This window comes from Rattus rattus, chromosome 18, assembly GCF_011064425.1.
Source record: "Rattus rattus isolate New Zealand chromosome 18, Rrattus_CSIRO_v1, whole genome shotgun sequence".
NCBI lineage: Eukaryota > Metazoa > Chordata > Mammalia > Rodentia > Muridae > Rattus > Rattus rattus.
This window is the reverse complement of record NC_046171.1, coordinates 44,889,532-44,915,772: the sequence shown is the minus strand read 5'-3', so window position 1 is coordinate 44,915,772 and position 26,241 is coordinate 44,889,532. Positions and strand designations below refer to the sequence as shown.

The 26,241-nt window shown below is 50.5% G+C and overlaps 1 protein-coding gene across 1 annotated transcript in view; it reads right to left on the bottom strand.

Moving 5' to 3' along the window:
• The window catches only part of Prep (prolyl endopeptidase), a 95,102-nt gene that overhangs the window by 17,911 nt on the left and 50,950 nt on the right, over positions 1-26,241 (bottom strand). The window contains exons 8-10 of the mRNA XM_032888595.1: positions 24,823-25,014; positions 17,415-17,612; positions 12,862-12,965 (exon numbers count right to left, since the gene is read on the bottom strand). Coding sequence (XP_032744486.1) covers positions 12,862-12,965; positions 17,415-17,612; positions 24,823-25,014 — 494 coding nt within the window. The remainder of the gene's footprint in view (positions 1-12,861; positions 12,966-17,414; positions 17,613-24,822; positions 25,015-26,241) is intronic.

The window sequence follows — 26,241 nt, the reverse complement described above, 5'->3', positions numbered from 1 at the left end:
GGTGGGCAATTATATCTTATCAATTGGATCAGAGGTTTTTGTGTTGTGTGTTCTTTCATGTGGCAATTTCATTGAATTCAAGAGAGTGTGTGGTGACTGGAGACATTGGGCCACCACAGAACTGGTATGTGTGTGTCTGGCATGGTAGCAGCCTGTCTTGGGAACTAGATGGGTAGAGAGATTGCTGCCAGGCTCAGAGAGAAGCCATTTGCAGTGTGATATGGGATGGAGCAGAGTAGGTGAGAGGCTTTGCTGACTGAGATGATGATATCTACCAGATATCTTGGGGCACCATGGTGCCTGATCTAGTGTGGGGTAAAAGACAGCATTCTTTATAATTTTACGGCAACAGGCCCTGTATTCAATTAAGCAACATTAAGTATTGTAACTGGCCTTTCACTGAACGTCCACACAGATACAGTAGCCTAGAGTCTGGCCATATAATGCTTTGCAGGCTGGAAATAATAAAATTAGATCTGGCCGAGGGCTGCAAAGGATTATACAAGCATTTTAAGGTCACAAATTCCCAGCTTATTACTAATAGAGTTTCTTTAACATCTGACATTTTTTTCCTTATGTGTGGCTGTTAACTTATTAATTTAGCAATGCCAGGGCTTTTTTGTGGCTTTATGGATCTTAAACTGTTTAACTTTGGTAATTTATTGCAAGAGACCACACCTGCATCATAAAAGCACGGCAAGGATACCGAAACGCATTTCAAACCCTCATTACCTCAAAACCACAGCAGAACATTTATTGTATTAGAAAAATAAAGGAATAACCCAAATGCTCTGACTAGAATGCCGATTACAGAACAGAAGCGAACCGTGTGGCTTTAAATCCTTGTGGCTGGTAGTGAAGAGGGCGAACTACTAGAGAGAGCAGGCGTCAGAAGAGAAGGGGGGCAGGCTCTGTGCAGCTCATGGCAGCACGCGGGATTAAACCAGACTACATACAGAGTGGCCCTGAATGGAAGACTCTGCCAAACGCACTACAGCTACAACCCCAGCATAATGTCCAACGGCCGTTCGATATAAACCTCAGACTGAGCGCGAGACACCGAGGGGCAAGTATTCACAAAGCAGTTTTCCCTGAAGAAAACAAGTGTCCAGAATCTGAAGGGGGTGGATTTGGTGTCAGACACACCCAAGGCCGCTATGATCCTCTGATCTTAATCGCTTGGCTGACATAAACCATCAAAATAGAGCCTCCAGGAGCATCAGAAGAAAGAGGAGTCCGAGATGAATGGCCTTAAGTTAAGGGACAGCCTCAGGAGCCCAGGAGCCCAGGAGAACCACTCTGCTCTGCCGTCCCCCACTGAGAATGGTGAGCGGGCCTAGAGGCTGGATCTGGCTGTGCACTAGAACAGCAGACTGCAGACTGCAGAGCGGCAGTCGATTAGAAGGGCCTGGGTGGGGGGGCACAGAGGGAGGCAGCTCACCGGGGGAAGGGGAAGGGGAAGGGGAAGAGGTTGCTGGAAGAGAATGGGGCAAATCACCAAGTTCAGAATTCCTGCTGTTGGGGGTGGAGGGGAGGCTACAAGAACAAATCCTTTCGACTTACATTCTAAATGGGGGCTGTGCGAAGTGTCTCTCTGTATGGGTGCATGGAGATCTCACGGGTGAAACTGTCTCCTTACCCTGAGGACTAGCATGACAAAGATTTGTGTACTGCTCTGAAGTGTTTCTAAACACAGCCCCTTCATTTATTTATTTATTTTTTATCTGCAACGGTAATCAAGGAAATGAAAAGCAAGCGATGAATAATGGGACCACAGTCACGGCAGCCTTGAGCGGAGCACCAGGCGCTGTCCTGATGACAGATAAGAATTTCAGGGGGAAAAAAATTTTCAGGGGTAGCAGAAAAGCCGCCAGTAAAGCCAGCACTGACTGAGCTCCATACAACAACATTCCTGACACCTAACACACCGGGCACCGCTGGAACCAGTGGGTGCGCCGACCCTCACGCCAACCCTGCCTCCAGTGCTCCTTCCAATGGTTTCACCTATGGCCAATCGCTTGAAGCTAAGGCTGGCAAGAGACTGATGTCCTCTCCCCACCCCTCCCACTTCCCCCTGGCTTCCAGGACATAGGCTTTCCTGGTTCTTCTTCCTTCCCCAGTCCCTTAAATACTGGTGTCCTTGATACTCTCTTCCTCCTCCCAGACTGCTAGAGTTCTGAATGTGCCATGGGTTCAGTGACCGCCACGCCCACGTCAGCGTTCACGTCTGCAGCTCTCCGAGGACAGGTAGACGGTCCCATCTGCATCTGACACAGGCCCTGTTCACTGATGCTAACTGCTTCTTGCTTCTCTGCCGAGCAGGCTGCTCTCTCTGGGGTAACTTCCCAGGGTACCCCCTTCCCAGAGCCGTCTCCCATGCTCCTCTACTGGGCTCCTCGGATAACTCCTCCCCACTCCCAGCAAAGTGCTGGACACGTTTGAGTATCTTCCCCAGGAAATTCCATCTTTCCTTGTAGCCTCGGCCTGACCAACACCGCCAGATAAAAGGCGCAGTGTCTGAAGACAGCCTGTGAGGGAGCGCTCTGCTCCAGAAGTCCTTGGCTGCTCCCCCATTCCCACTCACTCACTTGAAGAGGGGGTTCTTACACCGCAACTCATTATTCACATCAGGATGCTTCAGCATGGCGACCCGACCCTCACCATCAGCACCCTTTGCCTCCTCGCGTGGGGTGACTTCGGGATCTCATGGAGACTAAAGCCACAAAGGAGGGCATTTTACAAGATGCACAATGCTGAGAACCGTCAAGAAAATCCCGCTGTGATTCTCTCAAAGTGAGACGTTACCTTTCCTGCTCTGGTTACAAAGTATGACAAAAAAGGTTTCTAAAGACTAGATCGTAGGATAAACTGTAGCAAGTGTGTGTTTTCCTTTTCAGTCTGTTCTGAGCAGACAAGGCCAGGAGACCAGGGAGATGGCAAAACAAATGTTGCAGAGAGGAACAGCCCAGTGTTTCTAGGTTTCGGGCAATGAGTGTATCTTACAGCCCATCGCCTGTCACCATGGCCGCTCTCAGTCAAGCGTCTCTGAGCGTACAGCAGGTGTGAAACTGCACTCCACTGGGAAGAAGGAGAGGTGAGAATGTGAAGTCAGCTCACGTCCAGAGCAGTGAAGAAACAATGAAAGCCCGACACAGGGAGGCAGGGCTGCCGTGGCACATGTGGGTGCCTGAGACTTTGACAAAGGAAGTGAATGAGTGGCCAGGCAAGGGTGGTGAGGGCGTGGCCTGTGTGTGTGTAAGGAAACAAGGTGGTCGGTGTGGCTGCACTCCAGTGGACAAGAGGACAAGAGGCGGGGGATGAAGCAGAGAGGACCGGAGCCAGGCTGTGTGTGTGTGTGTGTGGGGGGGTGTTTGTGGATGCTACCCAAAGCTGGACAGGTAGCAGAGGATTGTGATTGTGACTGTAAGACCGGCATTTGGTTAGGAAGCCACAGCGGCCTAGGAAATGAAGGCAAATGGTTATCTTCTCTTCACCAGAGAGCTCAGCATGGGTGAGCCGTCTGTGAGGACCAACCCTGGCAGGGAAGTCAGCTCGCTACAGGATCAAAGGTCACATTAACGGCTCACCCATGCACCCCACCGACAGCCCTCAATCCTGTGAGGTTACGAGAGGCTGCCGTCTACACCTGTCAGCCCAGGACAGAGTCCACGAGATAGATTGTTCTTCCAACTGATAGAATAACATCTGTAAGGCAGACAGTCCTTCTCTAACCCCACCCCGTGTATACACTAACTCTGCTCTTGGCCTTGCTGGGGGAATCCAGGGGCTGCGGAGGACAGACAAGTTTCAGTAATTAGCACTGTCTTCAGGAAGAGCAATTCCCCAAAGGCAGGACAGACTATGGGGGTGGACTAGGGAACCAGAGGGACAGAGCTAAAGGCAGGTGGACACCAGACCCTCTCTGGCTGAGTCTTACCTCAGGGTCCCTTTTGCAGCCAAGCACTGCATTTGCAGGGTCTTGGCTTTAGCAGTATGAACTGTCTGCATCCTGCTTTCGCCTGCCTAAGTCCTTGTTAGTCCTAAGATTTTCATGTCAGTGCCTCGGAAGTGGAGCGATCCCGCAGCCTATTTGGCTGCAGTTTTTTTTTTTTCTATTATTATTATATTCAGACATCTCCTCCTAATGTGTACGATGGATGTTTATTTTTGTTTCATACCTCATAAGGGCTCAGGCGCCCCTCCCCAGGTCACTATCTTCCAGTGTGTTGTGTGCCTGTGCTAATCAATGCTGACAGACTTTCAAATGTGAGGTGGAGTATCACTGACAACTGCCCGTGAACTGGCAGAAGGAGAAGCAGAGGTGGCCCCAACAATGCCCGGTCTACTCTGCCACTGCTCCTACCTTAGAAGCTTCTGGGCAAGCGTCAGAGCCAGCAGCTCTGAAAGAACCAAGCCCTGAGTCTCAAAGATCATGTCGCCCACGATTCCGGTCACTTGTGCTCGATCCATCTTTTCTAAATACTAAATCAGCCGTATGCGCATGGAACTTTGGAATGGGTAGATATGGCTCACATACAACAGAAAAGCTGTGCATGGGGACAGCATGCACCCGCAAAGTGACTTTCCCATCGGTATCCTAAACCGTTCTTTTAAAGTGCAACTTCAGAATCAGGTACTCCCGTTTAAAAACATGGTTGCAAGCACGCTCATATACACCCCGACACACACACTTATCGGTGCTCACTGCTGAGGCCGGGTGACTCACACGGGTACAGCTGAGGCTGGGCGAGCGACTCAGTGCCCTCTATGGTTTAACTTAGTGGCCCCTGGGAGAGAGATGATCTTCCATGTTTCAGAATTAACATGGACGTACTTAACAGCGCAGCCTGAGTACAGGGTTTATGTAGAGTCTTTCTTCTGAAGCATCAACCAAAGCAAATAAATGAAGAAACTGTCTCTAGGGTCTTAACAAAGCCCCAGTGTTGGACATCAACTTCTACATGAAGACCTAAAGAACCATGCCAATGCATTGTGTTTGACTGAGAGTCCAGTGAGAGGAGCTGGCCCAGCTTCTCGGAACTCACGCCAACTGTTCCTCCAAAGAAACGAGGTGACACAGAGTCCGCAGGCACAGAGCCTGGCATACACTGGCTGACATCCACACTGTTGCCAAGTGACGGCTTTGCCCTTCCTTTGCTCACGATGACCCCCAAGGGCGGGAGCTGGAGGAGAGCTTTACAGAGTTTTGGGAAACGGAATACATCTGAGAATGGAAGGGCAGTTACACGGCTGCCCAAAAGTACACCTGGACCTCGGCAGGGACCGACACCTGGGTGCAGCGACGTGAAGGCAGGCTCCGAGATCACAGCTCGTCCCCACGGTCGATGAACATCAAAAGCCAAGCCTCATGGAACAAAATGTCCAGCAAGGACTCACATGGCCTTCTGTGTGTATAACCAGGACAGCGCGCGCACACACATGTACACACACACACACACACAAAGCGCTTTTGTCTTTGTAGCATGTATCTGCTAGCACCAACGATCCTGCTTTCAAAACCAGACTCCACCTTACAGTGAAAGGACAGGAAACGTGGTTGAAGCAAGGGGAACCAGGAAGCAAGCAGGCGCTGCTGTCCTACTATCTAACAAAACAGACGTCAAACCAAACTCATCGGAAGAAGAAAAGGACAATTAATCCTGAAGGGAGCAAATAACCAAGAAGACACTGTAATCCTGAACATGTGCACCAAACCCTGGGGCACCCAGCTCCATACAACAAGATCCTCCTGTCTGAGCCGCTGAGATTAAAGACACAGCAGCAGGTGATCTCAATACCCTACCTTCCCCAGACAGACAGGTCACCCACCTGGACGAAAGCAGAGAAACATCAGAATCAAAACTACGATCACACATCAAAAGGCCCTAATGTGTGCCTACCCAATACTCCACTCGGCAGCCCGTCGAAGAGCCTCTAAAACCGATCACGTCCTGGGACACAGAACGGCTCTCAAAGTCGGGAAAACTTTTTAAGTAACTCTCTGTGCATCCTATCTGACTACAATACAGCGAAATTCAAAACGGCAGCAAACACGTTTCTAGTAAGTACACACAGTCAGAATGGATAAACTCAATACTGAATGACCAAAGAAGAAACCAGCAAGCCCTCAATTTTTCTATGGGTCTTTATTTTACCCCAGGTCTAAGGGTGAGATTTGGGCACCTGGCCACCAGGGGGCGTGCAGCGCTTTGGTTTCTGGCCTATATCACACAAGTACCTAGTTGACTCCTATGTTGTCTGTTGGGGAAACCTGCCAGGCTGTGCCCCCACGTCCAGCCCTGTCTTTTGTTTTGTTGATGCTGTTTGTCAAAGGACGAAGGCTAGCCTCAAAATTAAGATCCTCCTGTCTGAGTGCTGAGACCACATCCAGACCCATCCCATCTTTAGAAAACAATTACTAAAATGGCTTGGAAAAACCACCAGCGGCAGACGCATTATGCCACCGATGTTTTCTACTTAGCTACCGGAAAGAAGACGTGACACCACTGCTTTCCGAGACAGTGAGGAGGGGCTAAAGTGTACCTGCTTCAGCCTCAGCAGAACTCACCCCGCCCGGCAGCCTTAACTGTTCTCAAAGCCACAACTCTTGGGCAAACATTGAGCCCACATAATGGCTTCATCACATACAACAGCAAATTCAGGAATATATGCAGGTATCTGAGTTACTAAATATTTTATCACTCCTGGAACTAAGTCTAGGTTCCTTTTGACCTACGTCAGCTGTAGCATCGATTCTGAAATACGTGTTGTTAGTTAATGGACAGATCTAAGCCATTCATATTAAATCAGTAGCTGTTTGATACACTAACAAAAAAAGGAAGCTTGCACAAAACCCCCCACAGTGCTGGGCCATGACGTCACGTCCCCCATCATCCTGGAGGACCAGCTGGTTTCTGTACCTGGCACCCCCCCTATTCTAAGTCACCAGTGGAAGTCTCGGCTCTCCTGGACCCACCAAAACCCAGGCGACACTCATAATCTGATACAGAACCGTTTCCTCAGAACAAAGTTTAGAGAGGTTCACCCCAGAACACTTCATGATGCAGACTTTGTCTTTTTATATTCATTTTCAAATGTCATAAACTTTATCATAAAAAACTTACAAATTAATAAAAAACACTGCACATCAAAACTAGCCAGCCCTAAAGTCGATACAAGCTCATTGAACTTCTTCCCAGCTAGAAAGAGGCATTTGGAACAGAAGCCGTAGTCTAACATTATATTTTATACTTTCGGTATTGAGTATATTTTAGGTACTTATCCACCACCAAAACCAAACCAAACTGCACGTCGGAACTGGAACTAGAAAACGACCGTATATCCTCTCGTACCTTGTGCCTGTAAGTGTATTCCGTCCCTCTTCGACCTGTTATGACCCTTGGTCTCTCTTCATGTTGTACTGCGCCCGCATGTAATCTGCTCACATATAGAGACCTACTGTGGGCTAGGTCAAAGATATGAAAGACGTGTGCTTTTTATTTCGTTTCTGAGATCATGTGACCCACAGCGCAGATTTTATATGGTCACTCACGAGGGCTGGCTAAGTTCTCAAGGCTACCCTTGATACTTTCACGCTGTGGGTTATGTGTTCCCAGGCTGACACAAAGTGCTGCTGTGTCCCAGACATGGAAGGGAAAGCACGTACGACCTCATGAAGCGGGCACCCGCCACAGACTGGGCCCGTAACATGCGTCTCTATGGTACAGAGAGACCCTTACTATCCTTTCAGCTAAGTCCCTTTAACTCTTCAGATCTGTACAGAACAGGGAAGGAAGGAGCATCCCGCCCTCACCCAGAGTGGCATCTGTTTATGCAGGGCTGTACAGATGAATGCAAAAGCTGGGACAGCCAACCGAGAACAACTGATACCACTTCAGGTGACTTCCACGGTGAGTTCTGAAGCACAGTGAGACCTCAGCGCTCCATCAGAACACTGCCCTCCACCTTCCCCTAAGCCATCCCCACAGCTGTCCCATCTAGTGCGTGTGTCCCGACATGCATGCCCATGTGAGACATGACAAGGAACGGACACAGGGGTCAGGGGGTAACTTGTGGATAACATTAGTTCTTTCCGTCCAGCATGTGGGTTTGAGAGACCAAACTCAGGGTGTCAGGCTTGTGGATAAGCACCTTTCCTGGCTGAGCTACTTTACCATGGCCCTGTCCTGTTTCTAACCACGGCCCGAGTATACAGGCCCAATGTTACAGAAATAGATCATTAATGCAACAACGGTCAGCTCACAAGCACACGGATGGGCTGTGCTCTTGACGCTCGCTGCATATACTATGGAGCTTGGAGCAACACTTCACGGTATCAAAAAGCTTATCGACGTTCAAGAATATGTCCTCTCAGAAGCAGAGCCCGCATGCTAGCAACCACAAATCAGTTATTACCAAGGTCATGGAAACCTAACGGTTAAAAAAAAAAGTCCATATCTAATTAGGAAAGCAGATGCTGGGGGTAATGGCAGTGTCCGTCTTTAACCCCCAGCATGAGGCAGAGGGAGGTGAGTTCAAGGCCAGCCTGGTCTTCACAGCAAGTCCTAGGACAGCTAAGGCTACACAGAGAAACCCACAAAACAAACAAAACAGAAAGATATCCCATGTCTGTGACTCCAAGGCATGTTGGCAAACACAAATGACCAATGCTAAGACTGAGGTACACAGCAGAACACTGTGAGGACAGCGGGGGGCAGTACAGCAGGTCACCCTCAGGAAGTGTCCTACTAAGTATATAGGACAAGAGGCACGGGCAGTAATGCCACGGCCGAATGCTTAAAATCCTCGCTTTTATGCCGTTCCAAGCAAGCCTGTGCCTGCTCGTAAAATGTGGAGACTTGGCTTTTCTAATTTATCTCGTCTTTTATAAAATGTGAGACGGTTAAGAAAAGAGAATAGTTGGCGTGTATTCAGCCTCAGGTCCATTTGCAGGTCTATGATTTTTCTTTTCTCTTTCGTTTTAGTCTGAGGGGGAGAAAAAAACCAATCTCTCAGTTGGCTGAGCCACAATGAGACTCCGCAAAGCCAGAAAGTGAATTCTGGCTACGCTCCATTTCTTGGTCACGGCCTGCTCAACCACAGCGCACAATTCCATCCACTGATGACATGGGCCAGCGGCACCATCAGCACACGGCACCCGGAGGCTTGGCTTCTTGAACTGACTGTGAAATTACGGGATGGACATCACAGCAGTGGGAAAGCAGAAGCAGCTTCGGAATGACCGGAGGTGGTAAAACGTCAGCGATGATAAAACCACGCACACTCCTCCCCAGTCTCCTAGCCGCTAGCCGGGGCGCTCCACATACGATACTATCTTTCCCCGGACCATGGCAGTAGCCACCTCACATCTTCTCAGATCTTTGTGTGTTTCGTTCTTGGGCCTGACTATGTGTTGCAGGGAATAGTGCCAACATCCGGAATGTCTGCATTCAAACAGTGCCCGGCAGTGTTATAAGTCTGAATCTATTGGGAGACTAAACTTCCTTCCACTTTTGTTGAAGGAGGAAGGAACTTATCACTGGCAATAGGTGCAGATAAGATTTCTCAGGTAGGTTCACAAGCCTGTTTCACGGGATGGCACTGCTAGCGCATCTTCGCTTCTCTGGGAAAGACTGGGGCAGACAGGTTCTAACCAACCCGACGTGGTATTCCACAGGGAAGAGCAGAGGAAGTAATAATTAACTTAAGGTGCAGTAAACACCTAAAACTAAAACTCCTACATGGACCTCAGATGAGACGAGAGACAACGAGTTCTCTAGGATCGGATTCTGAGACTTGTTTCTCTCCTGTTGCTTTCAGACAGTTAATAAGAAAAAGTGTTTCTGATGTGGTCAGTTTTCCCAGAGCTGCCCCCAGGATGGGTAAAAGTTACACAGACGTTGCTTTTTGTTCTGTGTGTGATGATAAAAGGCAACAACAGGCCCTTCACCTTCCTAAGCAACAGGCACAGGTCTGGTGAAATGCAGACCTCTCCACACGCACACACACACTTCCCCTTCTGCGTGTGTGGGGGAGGGGGCTTAGCCCTCCGGCTCCTTTCCCTTCCCCTTCCCATCTCCTCATTGGGTCCTTTCGTTGATGCATCTCCAGGACGATGCTACCTCTAGGATATAGGTCATACGGAAACACATGCAGCCTACAGCCGAAGAGAAGTAGCCAGGGAGGTCTGCTCGAATCACACACATGGAACAAACACAAACTCAAGTCATGGTGGATCGAAAGCCACAGTTCCCAGAATCTCTGAAAACAAAGTGAGCTTTTCCAGACCTGCTGCCCTGACGCACCACTTTACCACACGCCGTGAGGACGCTTTGCATGCACGCACAAAGCCCCCCCCCCCCAGAGCTTGGGTTCAACGACAACAGGGAAGTGGCTGTCGGAAACAACACTGAGAGCCTCATCAAACCACGTGCACACCCGTGACCACTCTCTGCTGCATAAATAAATGTGAACCCAGACCCCTGCAAATGGGCCCAAAACAACAGCACTCCCCAGTGTGGTCCAATCAATATGATGCCCATTGTCAGGCACAGAACCCAGGGTAGTGTGTTGCCTTCCGCAGGCCGGTGTGCTAACCTAGGCTTGTCCTTCCGTGTTTACCTATATAATACTCTAAGTATCCCAGAGGGTCAAAGTCAGAGCAGCTTTGAGTCATGGAGCGCCAGGGACAGAGAGACTCTGTGAGTTTTACAGTGGCACAGGTACCTAATGTGACCCAGGCACACTGGGAGTCTAGCTGCTCTGTTCACAGCTGAAGGACACCCCCTTCCCCAATTTGGAACTGAAAAGAATACATATACCATCCTCACCAGGGATGGCCAGAAAGGACTAGAAGGAAATGCAAGATAGGGGTATTTATCTCCCACAGAGCCATGTTATAGGCCTGTGGGATGGAAACCCTCCCAGATGCCCAACTAAAAATGTAGCTGAATGTCTCACAGTCAAACTGATGTAGAAAAGATTTCACATAAACGTCACAGTCATTTCTACTGAACAAGGACTGTACTCAGGCTATATGTCACTTCATAATACACACTACCTTCTAATAACTCCGAAGGGATCCCGAGCACTGCTTACAGTTGGACATGGTGGTGGAAAGGCTTTGTGCTTTTCCCATGCCATTCAGTGTGTTTAAGGCAAAGTCGGGACCGTCTGAAAGGGCTTCTCATATAATTAGCCCAGGGCGTCTGATTTTAAATACTCCTCACAGACTATAACCCAGCAGACTTCCCTGTGGGTCCTAACATACGAAATAAATTAGGACACATAGAACGGGCCATCGTCTGTGGTACAGACATTCAAAGTACTCAGCAGTCAGTCAGTATATGGACACACGGGCACAGCTCTTGTCCAATCAACAGAAGGTCAGCTTGCTAGCAGTAAATATAGGACACTGATGGTAAGCCGCAATCCCGTGCCAAGTCCAGCTTCCACCTGTTTCTGTAAATACACGTTTACTTAGGGTCTATATCTAGCCATCGACTGAACCAGATCTAGACAACTGAGGGTAGGCATTACCCCATCAGAATGTTGTTCCGGTGTCGGGGAACCACCCTTGGGCAGTCAAGTCCCCGAATATAAGGTCTCCTGCAGTCTTCTATGGCTTTCCGAGACAGAGTTTCTCTGTGCAACTTTGGCTGTCTTGGAACTTAGTCAGTAGACCAAGCTGGTCTCAAACTCACAGAGACGGATCCATTTGTCTCTTCCTGGAGTGCTGGGATTAAAGGTGCACCCTATGACCACGCGGCTAGCCTTTCCAATGTTCTGGTTCCTGATCTGTAGCCTGCATGATTCGGCCTCCCATGTGGGAGCACCTGCTCCTTGAAGACTCCTTTAAAAGCTTACTGGTAATTTTTAAAAACACTGAATTTTTCATAATATAACTTTGACTATGTTTCCCCTCCTGCATCAGTTCCTCCTAGATACTCCCCTCTCCCTAACCACCCAACATTCTGTTCCCTTTCTCTTTCTTTAAAAAAAAGCAAAACAAACACTTAAAAAACAACTTTACAACACACACCCATCAAAATAAACAAACAAAACACCAACAATGACAAACAAAAAATTCCCAAAGGAAACAAAAACTGAGGCAAAAATGTGTACACAAAACACCATCGAGTTTGTTCTGCACTGGCCAACGACTCATAGGCGTGAGGCCGACTTGGAGGTGTGGTTAATGTACCCAGGAAGATTCCACTGGCAAAAACAGGTTTTTTTCCTTGCCAGTAGGCACCAATTCCAGACAGCTTCCCAGTTAGGGTTGGGACCCCATGTTTCCTTAGTGCTGGGAGCCTTGTGCAGTCTCGGGGAGCTTGGATGTGCATTAGTCCTGCTGAGTCTGGAGTAGGAGCGCCTTATAAAACACCTGACGCTCTATGGGCAAATTCTCCCTGCCAAGGCCCAGACATTCTTCTCCATGTAGTCAATCAAACAGCAGTTCACCCTCAGGAAGCTAAACAAGCCAAAAGGGGAGTCCTAGCCACACACAATGACCGGGGACTGAGTACGTGCTGTCTTAACAAGGTTTCAGCTTGCCCATTCATTCAGATGTGCTGTGAGCATGGGCTGGATCAGCAGAAACATCCACACTTCAGACTGAAGACCTGAGCTTGGCAATCCCTACCTCAAGTAGGCAGACAGACGCAGACAGAACCCACAGACTATGAGGGCCGTAACTACAGGGACCACCGCAGAGCCCTAAGCGCCCAGCCCAGTGCCTAGAAACAGCAGGGGCGCCCGAAACATTCACCCTCTGTGTTACCACCAAGATAGCTCTGCGACTTCTGACCATGTGGAAGGTAAATAGCGTCCTGAATGTCAGATTTCCCGTCTCCCCCATACCTGGATAGTCTGGTAATCAGACGCATCGATTCCCTTCACCGTCACCTCTCGGAAAACCCGGGGTTCCAGTTCCTCTTTGGTAAGATCACAGTGGTAAATGACACCTAGAGGGAAGCAAGTCTCTGATTACTTTCCAAGTCTCAGGACACACACAGGCCACAAGGAGGCTACGCCCCACCTGAGGCCAGCAGCAGGCAGGGGCCTCACCCATCACCACTCGGGAGGCTTTGAGCTTTGAGGAGAGTCTGATGTGAGCCGTACCCTGGAGAGTGTCCTCACCAGCACCACCACCTATGGCTTCCCCTCCTGCAGCCTGGTGGTGTTAATATTTACCGCCAACCTGATGCGTCTGCAGCAGCCCTGAGTGTGTTTGTGGAGAGAATTTTCGGAAACCATCCCACAGACTGTGGCCGCTGGGTGTTAGCGTTTGGTTCTCTCTGCTGCCTGGCCTGCCCCAGGGTGAGCAAGGCGCTAACTACCAGGCCTCCCTTCCTCACTGTCTAGTCACTTTTAGATTGCTGTGATGACCAAGGCAACCTTCAAAAGTTAAGTGTGTGATCCAGGTCACGATTTCGGACGGTTAGAGTCCAGGATGGCAGAGTGACAAACCAGCCCAGAGTTCACACTTTGATCTACGAGGAGACAAAGACAGTGGGGACTCCATGGGTCTTTTGAAGCCTCAAAGCCTGCCCCTGTGGCCCAAAGAAATCTTTCCCCCGCCTTTGCTCTCCTGCCACGTGGTCTGTCACAGCACCCAGAAAAGTAATTACTACTGATACCAACAAGTTTTCTCCAAGCCAGGTCACATGGGAATGCTGGCCCCACCCCCACAACCCCCTACTCAAGGTCTGCACAGTCAGGGGTCTCTTGGCTGATCCCCTTGGGGCTTCTGTTACCTGACCCACACCTAACCATGGACACACAGGTAGGCAGCAATCAGGAGCCAAGGGTGAGCCACCACAAGACACTTCAGAATCAGAGTTTCAATTCTGTCCCAGTCACTGCGCCCAACACAAAATACCTAATATACACCAGGAATTCCAGCCTATGTAATCATTAATAAAAGTCCTACTTCCTGGAATGAACGCATCTCTCCTAATACTTAAGTCAAAGAAACAAGGCAGTGTCGTGCTGTTGAGGAACAAGCCAGAGAGGCTGGTGCGGAAATGGTACCCCATGTACTTTAAACATACATTGACAAGTATGAGGAAGACTGATCCTGGGAGCCCAATGCTTGCTGGGAAATCACAAGCCAAATAAAGACTCCCACAGGACACGGAGAAACAGACGGATCATGGATTAAAACGGCAGCTCTTTCCCCTCAAGCAAACCCCTCCAATGTAGGCATTTCCCTAGCAACTTGAGAACCAATATTCGGTATGTATATAACTGCACGATGAGGGGTTTTTGCTGTTTGCTGGTCACTACAGGGTACCCACCACAAACACACACAAATCTGACTCCCGGGGGAGGGGGAGATGTCCCAACGCTCTTTTCTGAAGGGAAACGGGGGAGCAGTGGGAACTGGGAAGTGCAGTGAGAGGAGGCTGCTGTTGGAACGCACTGCATAGGAGAAGAATAAATAAAAAGGGAAAATAAGACGGAATAAAGGGAAAGCGTGGGCCGCGTGATCGCCGGATTCGCCTTGGTGTCAACACAAACAACGAAGGACTTAGGACTAGAATCAGGAGCTCGGTGAAGCCACGCAAGCCACTAACGCACTGGAACTAAATTCCCTAACGAAAGACAGAGGAGACACACTGTATTCCTGCTTATACGGAAAAGCTGTGACACAACTCTAGCAGCAGAACGAGGTACACAACGGAGGTTGGCTGCCATTAAAGAACGCCACACACCTCCCTCCCTCCCTCCCTCCCTCCCTCCCTCTATATAAGGGCTCCGTGAAGGAGGCGGGCATAAGCTTGGTGGTTTCAATGATAAGTATTTCATCAATATTCTCTACGCATAGTCATCTGGGCTAGCCCAGTTGGCCCACTGCACGCTCCCACTACTATAATGTGAACCACTGTAACCTGCTGATATATCATGTCCCACCTGATCTAGGTCATGCAGGGACAGAGAAAACATGCGGGGGGGGGGGACATTCTGGGTCACAAACAGCAGAAGGCTGTCTAGGAAGTGGATGAAGATTTAAAGTGTAAGTTACACAAGTCCCTTAAGGTCAAAAGGCGTAGCTGGCCTCAAGGTGTTCCCGGATACAAGCAATGCTCTCACAGGCTGCTGTTCCAGCCGGATGACGAAGAGGCAAGGAGACTGGGTTGTAGGCTGAGAAGGGAGAGGAGGGTGTTAGAGAAGAGAACACTCTGGGAAGAGCTGGGAAAGAAGGATTGGGGGGCTCTGGAGCACTGCCCACATGAAGACAAGGCAATGGGGTTCCAACACTCAATCAGGCACTTGTCTGTTATACTGTAGGGCAGGATTTAAGACTATGGGGGCGAGCGGGAGGCAATACACAAAGCACCAAGGCCAATTCTTAAAGGTTTCCTTCCCAAGCCGCATGGGAAAGGCTTTCTCCTCCCCGCCTCCCAGAGCCAGGCCTGGAAGATGCTGTCTTGTTCAAGTCTGGCTGAAGCCAACCTCAGCCCCTAAGCCTCCACAGGTACAGAACAAATCAGTCCAAACACCAAGTGCTTTCCGTCACACAGAGTCACGGCATCCTGTTCCAGACTGGCCTGGCTTCTTCCCAAGTGGGACTCCAGGTGCACGAGTCACAAATGGCCGGGCTTCACATGTGTCCTTACGGTGTCTCTCCACTGGATGCACAATCAGCTGGTGTCCTTGCTCGATGCGTGCTCACCGTGGGAAGCTGAGGTCCTACTTCTCCTCTGCCTACACTCCCAACGGCAGTAGTGAACAGCTGATCCGCAGACAGACAGACGCGGGCAGGACATCTCTGAGCAACGTGACTGGCAGTCCTTGCTTTCCTGAGAACTCAACTATTCGATGGCCGCTTTGCACTTGGCTTGAGAAGGCCTGAGGAGCCTGGAGACTCCACTCTCTCTCCGGTCTTAGGTATCAGAGAGCATTAAGAGAGAAGGGAGGGGTGGGGAAAATGAACGAGAGGAGACAGGGAGACAGACCAAGCGCCACAGGAACAAATGAAGGCTGCCTCAGAAGCAGCTGGCAGCACGCGGCTAGGAACACACTTTTCTTTCCAACCGTCACAGCCACAGACACAGGCAGCAATGTCCTCGCTTGGCACAGAGCCACCATTTCCCACTAGGACAGCGAGCCTTTTGCCCCAGATAATGAGAAGCCTGTTCCTAAAATAAACGGGCATGACGGGGGTCACTGGAGAGGTCACGGGTCTTCGGGGACCCTGGCTTTTACTAAGAGCTGATGAGTCACCCCTACCCTGTGTTCCTCTGTGACCTTCACTCATTTAAACGGTCGAAGATATGAAGATATGACACATTTAAAGCAAATGCCTAGAATCGGGAGAGCTTGAGAAAGACATTAGAGATGGGATGCCTCCCCTACTCACTGGCTACTGCTGGGCTACGAGCTCTGGGGAGAGGCGGGGCACCACATGTCCTCTTGGTGCTGGCTCCTGACTTCTGGCTCTGGGCCAGCTTCCACTCTCTGGCTTTTTCTAGCTCCTCAGTCCCCCGGAAGGCACTTGGGACAGTGCCCATATGCATCCAGACCTGGCTACAACATCACCCTCCAGGTTCTAACAGCCCTGTCAGCAGCCTGTCATGGAGCTAAGGTGCCTTACAGACCCGGAAGACTCAAACAGAAGCATCCAGATGAGACATTGCTGCAATCTGGTCAAATCCCCAGAGGAGGATGGTCACCTCGATCCCTGTCAAAGTTCCCTGAAGACTGCTTGATCCACCAGCGAATGACAGGCAGCAAAGTCGGAGGGACAGAAAATCAAGCAGCGTTTCCGTAACTACAGTCTATTCTAGGAGGCATTCCCTACGCGTGGATGTTTGTGGGGTTTGCACTGTGAGTCTTTGTATAGATCAAGGCTGGGACTAAGACTTGCTATGGCAGACTGGATAAAAATGACCCCAATAGGGCCATAGAAAGTGGCACCATCGAGAGGTGTGGGCTTGTTGGAAGAGGTCTGGCTTTGTTGGAGGAAGTGCATCACTAGGAAGTGGGCTGGAAGGTCTCAAGCGCTCAAGCCAGTTTACTTCCTGTTGCCCGCCAACTGGATCAGTTCGTTCTCCCACACGGTGTCTGCCAGCAGGCCGCCATGTTTCTCGCCATGCTGATGATGGACTAAACCCCTGAACTGTAAAAGCCAGTCCCCACTAAATGTTTTCCTTTATAAGAGTTTTTATGGTCCTGGTGTCTCTTCACGGCAACAGAAACCTAACAAAGGCAGTTGCATTCGTCGGCACAGAGAACAAGGGCTGTTCCCACCCCCCGCGGAAGAGTGAGTGAGAACAGTTTTTATGTTCCCTGGTTCTGAGTAACTGCTTTACTCTAAGTGATTCTGTCTGGAGCACAAACAGAACCTCACACCCTGCGACGTCCCGGCAGAAACTCCACGTCACCACCGTGAGGAGCCCCCCTCTCACCTGGAGATAAGAAGGATGTGAACTGGTAGAAGATCTCAGAGTCCTTCTTGCGCCCACTGTACCCCACCACGCTGCCCACGTCCAGCGGGAAGGTCTTGAGGAGAGCACCGGTAGTCAGGTCGTGAAGCTGCAGAATGTTCTTCACGTCGTGGAGGTAGCACAAGACCAGGAAGTTGGACCTGACGCAAGCCACCCACTCTGAAACGACAGGGAGAGGAAAGTCAGACAGTGTGTCCCTCAGTCAGCTGCACAGCGGCTCTAACGCCCTACTGTGCTCTCAAGCCCCACTGTGTGCGCCCCGTTATGGCGCTTGGGAAGCTGTTTTATGATGTTTAACCGTGTACCTCATCTTTAATAAATGACGGCGGCTGCTATGTTCAGGAAATAAGGCAGCCTCTGCCTTGGTGATGTGCAACCAGGAATACACAACCTTTTCGTACTCACTACAGCACCATAACTGCAAAGTTCAGTGCTTAGAACTGCAAGTTGTAGAAAAAGAATTTTTTCATAGCATTTCAGGCAGCAGTCATGGCGAGCCTTGGATGCACGCGCCCTTGGTCCTGGAGAGACAACTCATGCACCCTTGGATGCATGAGTCCTGCAAACTGGACACTAGACTAGGGCTGCAAATACCCCTGCTGTTCTAATCTGCAGCAGTGTGTTCTAAAGGTCCACGTGTGGAAGGCCTGGTCCTCAGCCCATGCAGCCAGTGGGAGATAGTAGAACCTTTCAAAATGGAAGGAAGCTGGTCAGACAGGACTGCGCCGTGGGAGATGAGAGGCCTCTGGCCTTCCCTCCCTCTTGCTCTTGTTTAACTTCTGACTGTCCTGAGGTAAGTTACGATTCCCACTGTGGTTCACACGAGCAAATCAGTCATGGAGTAGGACTGCTAACACTATGAGTAGAATAAACCTTTCCTTTTTTAAAAACTGATCAGCTCAGGTATTTTGTCACAGAGTAACAGGAAGTAATGAAAACGCCTACGTCCTACATGCCCCTTTTATATCTGATACCAAGCTATGGGGATATAGAGAGGGGAAAAACAAAACCAAGCCATGATCCATGTACACAAGAGCACTGATCCTTTCACAGAAGTGTAGTACGCCCTCCGTGTATCGTCAGGTACGAGTAAAGGAATGAGGTCACTCCGGCAGGCACTTGGGTGCGCATAATGGGAAAATGTGGACGTAGGTGCTGTTGGCTGAGGACCCAAAGCAGTGAGAGGTCTCGAGTACAGGGGTGTGGCAGCGGGCTGAGGAGGACTTCCAGGAGACAAGCTGTTAGTGTGTGTTGAGTTTGATCTTCTGATAGATACTGTAATGATAAATACTGGCTCCCAAGAATGAGAGAATCGGCACACACAATGTGACCTTGCTTCTTAGCGATTGTTAACTGTTGGTTAAATAAAGATGCCTACAGCCAGTAGCTGGGCAGAAGAGACATGAATGGGGTTTGGGGTTCTCTGTCTTGGGGTCTGATGAAACCATGGGGAGGGAGAGGAAGGCAGAAAGAGGAGAAGATGCCATGAGGTAAGAATCTTAAAATCATGGTCACGAAGGCTGGCCTCTTGGAGCTAAGAGCAGCCTGGATGGAACACAGTAAGTAATAGCTTGGGGTTATCGATAGGAAAATAGATTCTAACAGCACAGAGGGTCGATATCTGCCTTGCTCTAGTGCTGATTAAGGCTTATTATAAAGGTTTTGTGTTGTTTATGTAGGAACTGAATGATCAAAGGTGAGGTACAAGCCCTGAGGGAGATTAAGTATATATACATTTTTAATTTTACTTTATGCATGAGTGCTCTATCTGCATGTACACCCGAGTGCCAGAAGAGGGCATCGGATCGCATTACAGATGGTTCTAAGCCACCGTGTGGTTGTTGGGAATTGAACTCAGGACCTCTGGAAGAGCAGCCAGTGCTCTTAACCACTGAGCCGTCTCTCCAGGCCTGAGATCAAATATTTTTACAATAGGAGGTGACTCAAGGAATGAAGGTCACAGCGAAGAGAGAAAGAAGGACCCAGCAATGCGGGTGTCGATGCGTGAGGATCAGGAGGGGCAGAAAGGAATCCTGTAAAGACAAGGAGATCCATTTAGTTTTGGAAGACAGTGATGCTGGTGGGGGTCTGCCTTGGGGCATTTGGTGAGTTGTGGGGAGGAGAGAGCTTAGTTAGCCACCGCAGGGGAGGCAGTTGAACGGAAGGTTAATGTGTGTAAGGACGGCAGTATATAAGACGGTGCATCTGACATCCTGTATATGAAACAGAGGAGTCTGCAGAAGACTGGCGGGAAGGAAGAATGAGCGTCGATATACACGCCCGGAAACACTGGGCACGAAGCCCGGCAGGAAAGTAAAGAGACATCTCGCAACCTGCCAGGACCTGGTTTAACAGGGTGTCCTAGCTCGCTGGGATAAATGCAGTGACTAAAGGCACCTTAGGAAAGAAAGGTTTTCCTTGGCTTGCAGGGTACACAGAGAATGTCACTGCAGGAATCCGGGGTTTCCTGAATGAGCCTCTCTCAGAGAGCCCAGACCATGTGTCTGGCACGGGGAAGGAGGACACAGAATGGCAGACACAGAAGCCAGCCCGAAGCAGGGACAGGGCACCAGGAGGGAGGGATGTAACGGCAACGCAGCAAGCCACGCCTCAGACGTGTCGGGAGGACAAGCTCCCCTCGGGTTCCGTGATGGGGCTCCTCAGAGTGCTGACTTTCACGACCCAAGAAACCGGAAACCCACACTTCTCACGAGAACATCGGGACGCCGGCCACTGTGAGGATCACAGGGCATCAACCTTGGGTAGCCTTGATTACCACACAGACTTCTCCATAAGCAAAGATACTAAGAATTCATAACACCCACAGGTAACTCGCTCAGGAGTGGCTCGGCCCAGCAACGTAGCTCTTGTGTTCGTGTGACTTACTGTCCTAAAGAGAGAATGAAGCACGGGGTGGACATGGGGCAGGTCCCGGCTGTCAGGGAACAACCAAGCTGTGTTAACCATGAGTGCATCTGATTATAAACTGGACCAAGTAAGAAAGGGACAGGAGACCTGGGGGTATCATAAATGACAGCTGACTCCGTAGCTGTCCTTTGAGTCATCTGCGCTGACTAACAGTGCATTCCACGCTGACTGTGTCCTGCAATAGTGCATTCTGCCCTGACAGTGTCCTGCAATAGTGCATTCTGCCCTGACAGTGTCCTGCAACAGTGCATTCTGTGCTGAGAGTGTCCTGCAACAGTGCATTCCATGCTGAGAGTGTCCTGCAACAGTGCATTCTACGCTGAGAGTGTCCTGCAACAGTGCATTCCATGCTGAGAGTGTCCTGCAACAGTGCATTCTATGCTGAGTGTCCTGCAACAGTGCATTCCATGCTGAGAGTGTCCTGCAACAGTGCATTCTATGCTGAGAGTGTCCTGCAACAGTGCATTCTACGCTGAGAGTGTCCTGCAATAGTGCATTCTGTGCTGAGAGTGTCCTGCAACAGTGCATTCTGTGCTGAGTGTCCTGCAACAGTGCATTCTGTGCTGAGAGTGTCCTGCAACAGTGCATTCCATGCTGACAGTGTCCTGCAACAGTGCATTCTACGCTGAGAGTGTCCTGCAATAGTGCATTCTGTGCTGAGAGTGTCTTGCAACAGTGCATTCTGCCCTGACAGTGCCCTGCAACAGTGCATTCTGCCCTGACAGTGCCCTGCAAACTCTGCTTCTTTTGAAGTGAGGAGTGTAAGAATACTGACACCTCCCTTCTCAGTCTACAGAGCCACAGCTTCTGAGGAGGAAACTGGCACCCTCAACTGCCAGCTCTTAATTTGGATTATCCGTAAATGACATAGGATGTTGCTTACAGTACATTTCACAGTCTTCCTTTTACTTTAAATGGTCGAAAACTCAGAGGGCTTGGAAACACCGACAGTGTCCAGGATGGCTCCCTCTACAAGAATCACCACTCCAACCCAAGCTGGGCCTAAAACCACCAGGTTATCTACACAAAGACTCAGGCTTACACAGTTTCCTTCAGACACACCAAGATGTGTCAATACCACGGAGTACGACCAAGCGTGGGACCTTGGCAGTGCTCCTGCCTGCACCCACCTCGTGGGGATAGTTCTGCCTCAGTGTGGACAGAAGTCAGCAGGCGCTCAAAGTGTCTCTGGAAGGGTCTTGACCAGAGGTCGTTCAAGGAAATGAAATGGTCCAGCATCTGCTCTACAACTTAAGAGCAAGAGGGGCAGCTTTGTGGAAGACAGGAAGGCACTCCTGGTGTGCTGTGAGTCTTCCCAACGTGAGGAGCACTGGTAGACAAAGCACTACTCAACCACAGCTGCGGCCAGGGCCACACGGCGGCAGGGATCTTGGGGGCAGGACCAGCTGTAACCTTAGTGCAAAGCCTGTGCCAGGCTGGGCCCTGGAGCCGCAATGTGGGTTTGTCAGGGAAGAACAGGTAGGGCCGTCATGGGGTTTATCTGATCCTGGCATGGGGTTTGAAAGCAGGGATCTTAACACAAGACGAAACACAGCCAAATGCCCCGGGCTGGGGAGAAGACCAAGTAAACTCAAAACATCAAACTGTAGAAGAGACACAGTGGGAAATGCCCATGGGAAGTTGTGTCCCTGAGACCAGCTCTCTGCTGTCCACTGTAGCAATACCAGACTTAAATCCCTGCAAAGCACAGTGGACAGGAGAAAGGGTTCCTTACAGGTCCAGATGTGAACCTGGATCTCCATGGCTGATCGCATATGCCTATTAATGCACTGGAGAACACACTGCAGGAGTGCCTGCGTGCACTGGAGAACACACTGCAGGAGTGCCTGCGTGCACTGGAGAACACACTGCAGGAGTGCCTGAGTGCACTGGAGAACACAGCAGGAGTGCCTGAGTGCACTGGAGAACACACTGCAGGAGTGCCTGAGTGCACTGGAGAACACACTGCAGGAGTGCCTGAGTGCACTGGAAAACACTGCAGGAGTGCCTGAGTGCACTGGAGAACACACTGCAGGAGTGCCTGAGTGCATTGGAGAACACTGCAGGAGTGCCTGAGTGCACTGGAGAACACTGCAGGAGTGCCTGAGTGCACTGGAGAACACACTGCAGGAGTACCTGAGTGCACTGGAGAACACACTGCAGGAGTGCAGGAGTGCACTGGAGAACACAGCAGGAGTGCAGGAGTGCACTGGAGAACACACTGCAGGAGTGCCTGAGTGCACTGGAGAACACACTGCAGGAGTGCCTGAGTGCACTGGAGAACACACTGCAGGAGTGTAGGAGTGCACTGGAGAACACACTGCAGGAGTGCCTGAGTGCACTGGAGAATACACTGCAGGAGTGTCTAAATGCACTGGAGAACACACAGCAGGAGTGCAGGAGTGCACTGGAGAACACAGCAGGAGTGCATGAGTGCACTGGAGAACACACTGCAGGAGTGCCTGAGTGCACTGGAGAACACACTGCAGGAGTGCCTGAGTGCACTGGAGAACACACTGCAGGAGTGCCTGAGTGCACTGGAGAACACACTGCAGGAGTACCTGAGTGCACTGGAGAATACACTGCAGGAGTGTCTGAATGCACTGGAGAACACACAGCAGGAGTGCAGGAGTGCACTGGAGAACACAGCAGGAGTGCCTGAGTGCACTGGAGAACACACTGCAGGAGTGCAGGAGTGCACTGGAGAACACACTGCAGGAGTGCAGGAGTGCACTGGAGAACACACTGAGGAGTGCAGGAGTGCACTGGAGAACACACTGCAGGAGTGCCTGGGTGCACTGGAGAACACAACAGGAGTGCCTGTGTACACTGGAGAACACACAGCAGGAGTGCCTGAGTGCACTGGAGAACAAAACAGGAGTGCCTGTGTACACTGGAGAACACACAGCAGGAGTGCCTGCATGCACTGGAGAACACAGCAGGAGTGCCTGAGTACACTGGAGAACACACAGCAGGAGTGCCTGAGTGCACTGGAGAACACACTGCAGGAGTACCTGAGTGCACTGGAGAACACACTGCAGGAGAGCACTGGAGAACACACTGCAGGAGTGCAGGAGTGCACTGGAGAACACACTGCAGGAGTACCTGAGTGCACTGGAGAACACACTGCAGGAGTGCACTGGAGAACACAGCAGGAGTGCCTGAGTGCACTGGAGAACACAACAGGAGTACCTGTGTACACTGGAGAACACACTGCAGGAGTGCACTGGAGAACACAGCAGGAGTGCCTGAGTGCACTGGAGAACACAACAGGAGTGCCTGCGTGCACTGGAGAACACAGCAGGAGTGCCTGCATGCACTGGAGAACACACTGCAGGAGTGCAGGAGTGCACTGGAGAACACAGCAGGAGTGCCTGAGTGCACTGGAGAACACACTGCAGGAGTGCACTGGAGAACACACTGCAGGAGTGCACTGGAGAACACACTGCAGGAGTGCCTGCGTGCACTGGAGAACACACTGCAGGAGTACCTGAGTGCACTGGAGAACACACTGCAGGAGTGCACTGGAGAACACACTGCAGGAGTGCCTGAGTGCACTGGAGAACACACTGCAGGAGTACCTGAGTGCACTGGAGAACACACTGCAGGAGTGCACTGGAGAACACACTGCAGGAGTACCTGAGTGCACTGGAGAACACACTGCAGGAGTGCAGGAGTGCACTGGAGAACACAGCAGGAGTGCACTGGAGAACACAGCAGGAGTGCACTGGAGAACACAGCAGGAGTGCACTGGAGAACACAGCAGGAGTATCTGCGTGTACTGGAGAACACAGCAGGAGTGCCTGTGTACACTGGAGAACACAGCAGGAGTGCACTGGAGAACACAGCAGGAGTATCTGCGTGTACTGGAGAACACAGCAGGAGTGCCTTCTCTGAGAAGAAGCTAACCTCTAGCCTGGGTGCAATTCTCCACTACATATGATACATTTCTAAATGGGCTGAGACTTCCTCACTAAACTTACCACAGAAGCTGACTTCCAGCAAGCAAACTCTTCGTTGGTCGGAAGTGCTGACTGAATCCTCTTTTGTGTAAAAACCCAGGAAAATACTAGTGGGGCTTCTAGATAGATTCGGTTTTCATACATTCATTTACAGGTCGGCATATTATTTTTGATAAGATGGGTAAGTGCCCGTGGCAGCTTTCGATTAAGAAGAGGGCGGTCTATTCTCTTTTCCAGCAAGTTGACTGGCAGTCCCCCCTCACATCTACAACAGGTAAACACAAACGGCGACGGTGACCCAAAAGTGCAAAGCTAAGAACTGTCAGCCCTTTAGCCAGGCAGCATACGCCGCTTAGGCACGGCCGTCCTAACAATCACAACCATAGTCTCTTTACAGAGTAACAGGTCAGCAGACCGCGAGGGACTGACCTTTCAAGGTTCTCACGAGCAGTTCCCGAGCAGCTGCCTGCCTTACTTACCTAAGACATCTTTCTCGTGCTCCGGAACGAGAACTTTCCACTTGGACTCGTCGGGGTCCGTGAAGTCGATGTTGATCAGCCGGTAATTGGGAGAGTTGCGGTTGGTCTTGAAGGTGAACACCGTGCCCTCGTTGGTGATGTAGTCGTACTCCCCTTCAAAGTTGTCTATCAGTTTTACCCACTTCAGGATCCCTGGGAAGAAAGCAAGCACTTCTGTCATCTCTGAGGCTGAGGGGACGATGTAGGTTTCCACACAGGGAGGGGAGAGGCTCTTTTCTTTCTACAAAGTCTACAGCTCGTGCAGATGGTACTGGGAGCTCCAGCACACATGGAAGAACAAGGGCTAGCTGTGGGTGGGTGCCAAGGAGCCATCGAAAACCCCAGCGCTAAAGGGAGACTGAAGGACCTCGTCTCCTGCCCTACCGTTCCACACACCTGTTAGATCTTCTACCTGAACAAGTCTCACATCAAAGCCTGACTTTCCCATCCTTCCTGCCGACCTACAACGTCCCCTCCCCCAAAACTGGTCTACAGCAGTGGCCCTCAACCGGGGTTTCGGGGAGCAACAGACCCTCCAAATCCAAGCAGCCTTTGGAAGTTCTACAGCGAGTTTTGGATGCCATGATTTAGGAGGTGAGGCCATCTAGTGGCAGAGGTCAGAGATGCTACAAAATCAGCAAGGCAGCAGCCAGCTCAAAAGTCTCAGAAGCCCTGGTGCAAAGCTTTCTGCCTGGTTTTCCCATGGCCGTTCTTGGTATACTCTATTCCAGGCAGCGCAACGTCTTAACCCACCAAGCTGGTCCACGATGGTGGCTCTGAACCTTCCTGGGCCTTCTTCCCATTACACTCCGAATTAAGCTCCCACGCCATAAAAGAGTCCTTTCTCAACTTGACACACTCTAACTCTGGCCTCCCCTGCTGAACTCTAGTGGTGCTCTGCAAGCCACAGGCGGTGTCCTCTACCTGGCCCGCTGTCCGCCGGCCAGCCACTTCTAACTCGGTGTTAGAGTGGAGTGTGTATTATCGGTTTGCTGGCTTCTTCATGCTCAGCCTGCAGCCATTTTAAACTTGCAAATAAAAGCTACTGAGTGAAGGAACCGCGTTCTCCAGTCCTTCATTCCTAGGATGTGGTACGCAGTGGTCACCAATAAAACTCTTCACAGCGTTTGCTACCACTCTGTAAATGGCTCCCTGTGAAGTACCTTGAGTGGGGAAAAGGCTCACCAGACGACGCCTGCTTCATGATGTCCCTGACACAGAGACTCGGTGGCTGTCTTAGAAAATGTATACATGAGTTCTCTAGACACTTCTTGCCTTCAACTCCACAGGAAAACTTCTATTTTAGTCTGGACAATTCGTTCCTACTCCACTATCTTCTGTAAGTACCGGACACTCAGGTCATAGTGCACCCACAGGATA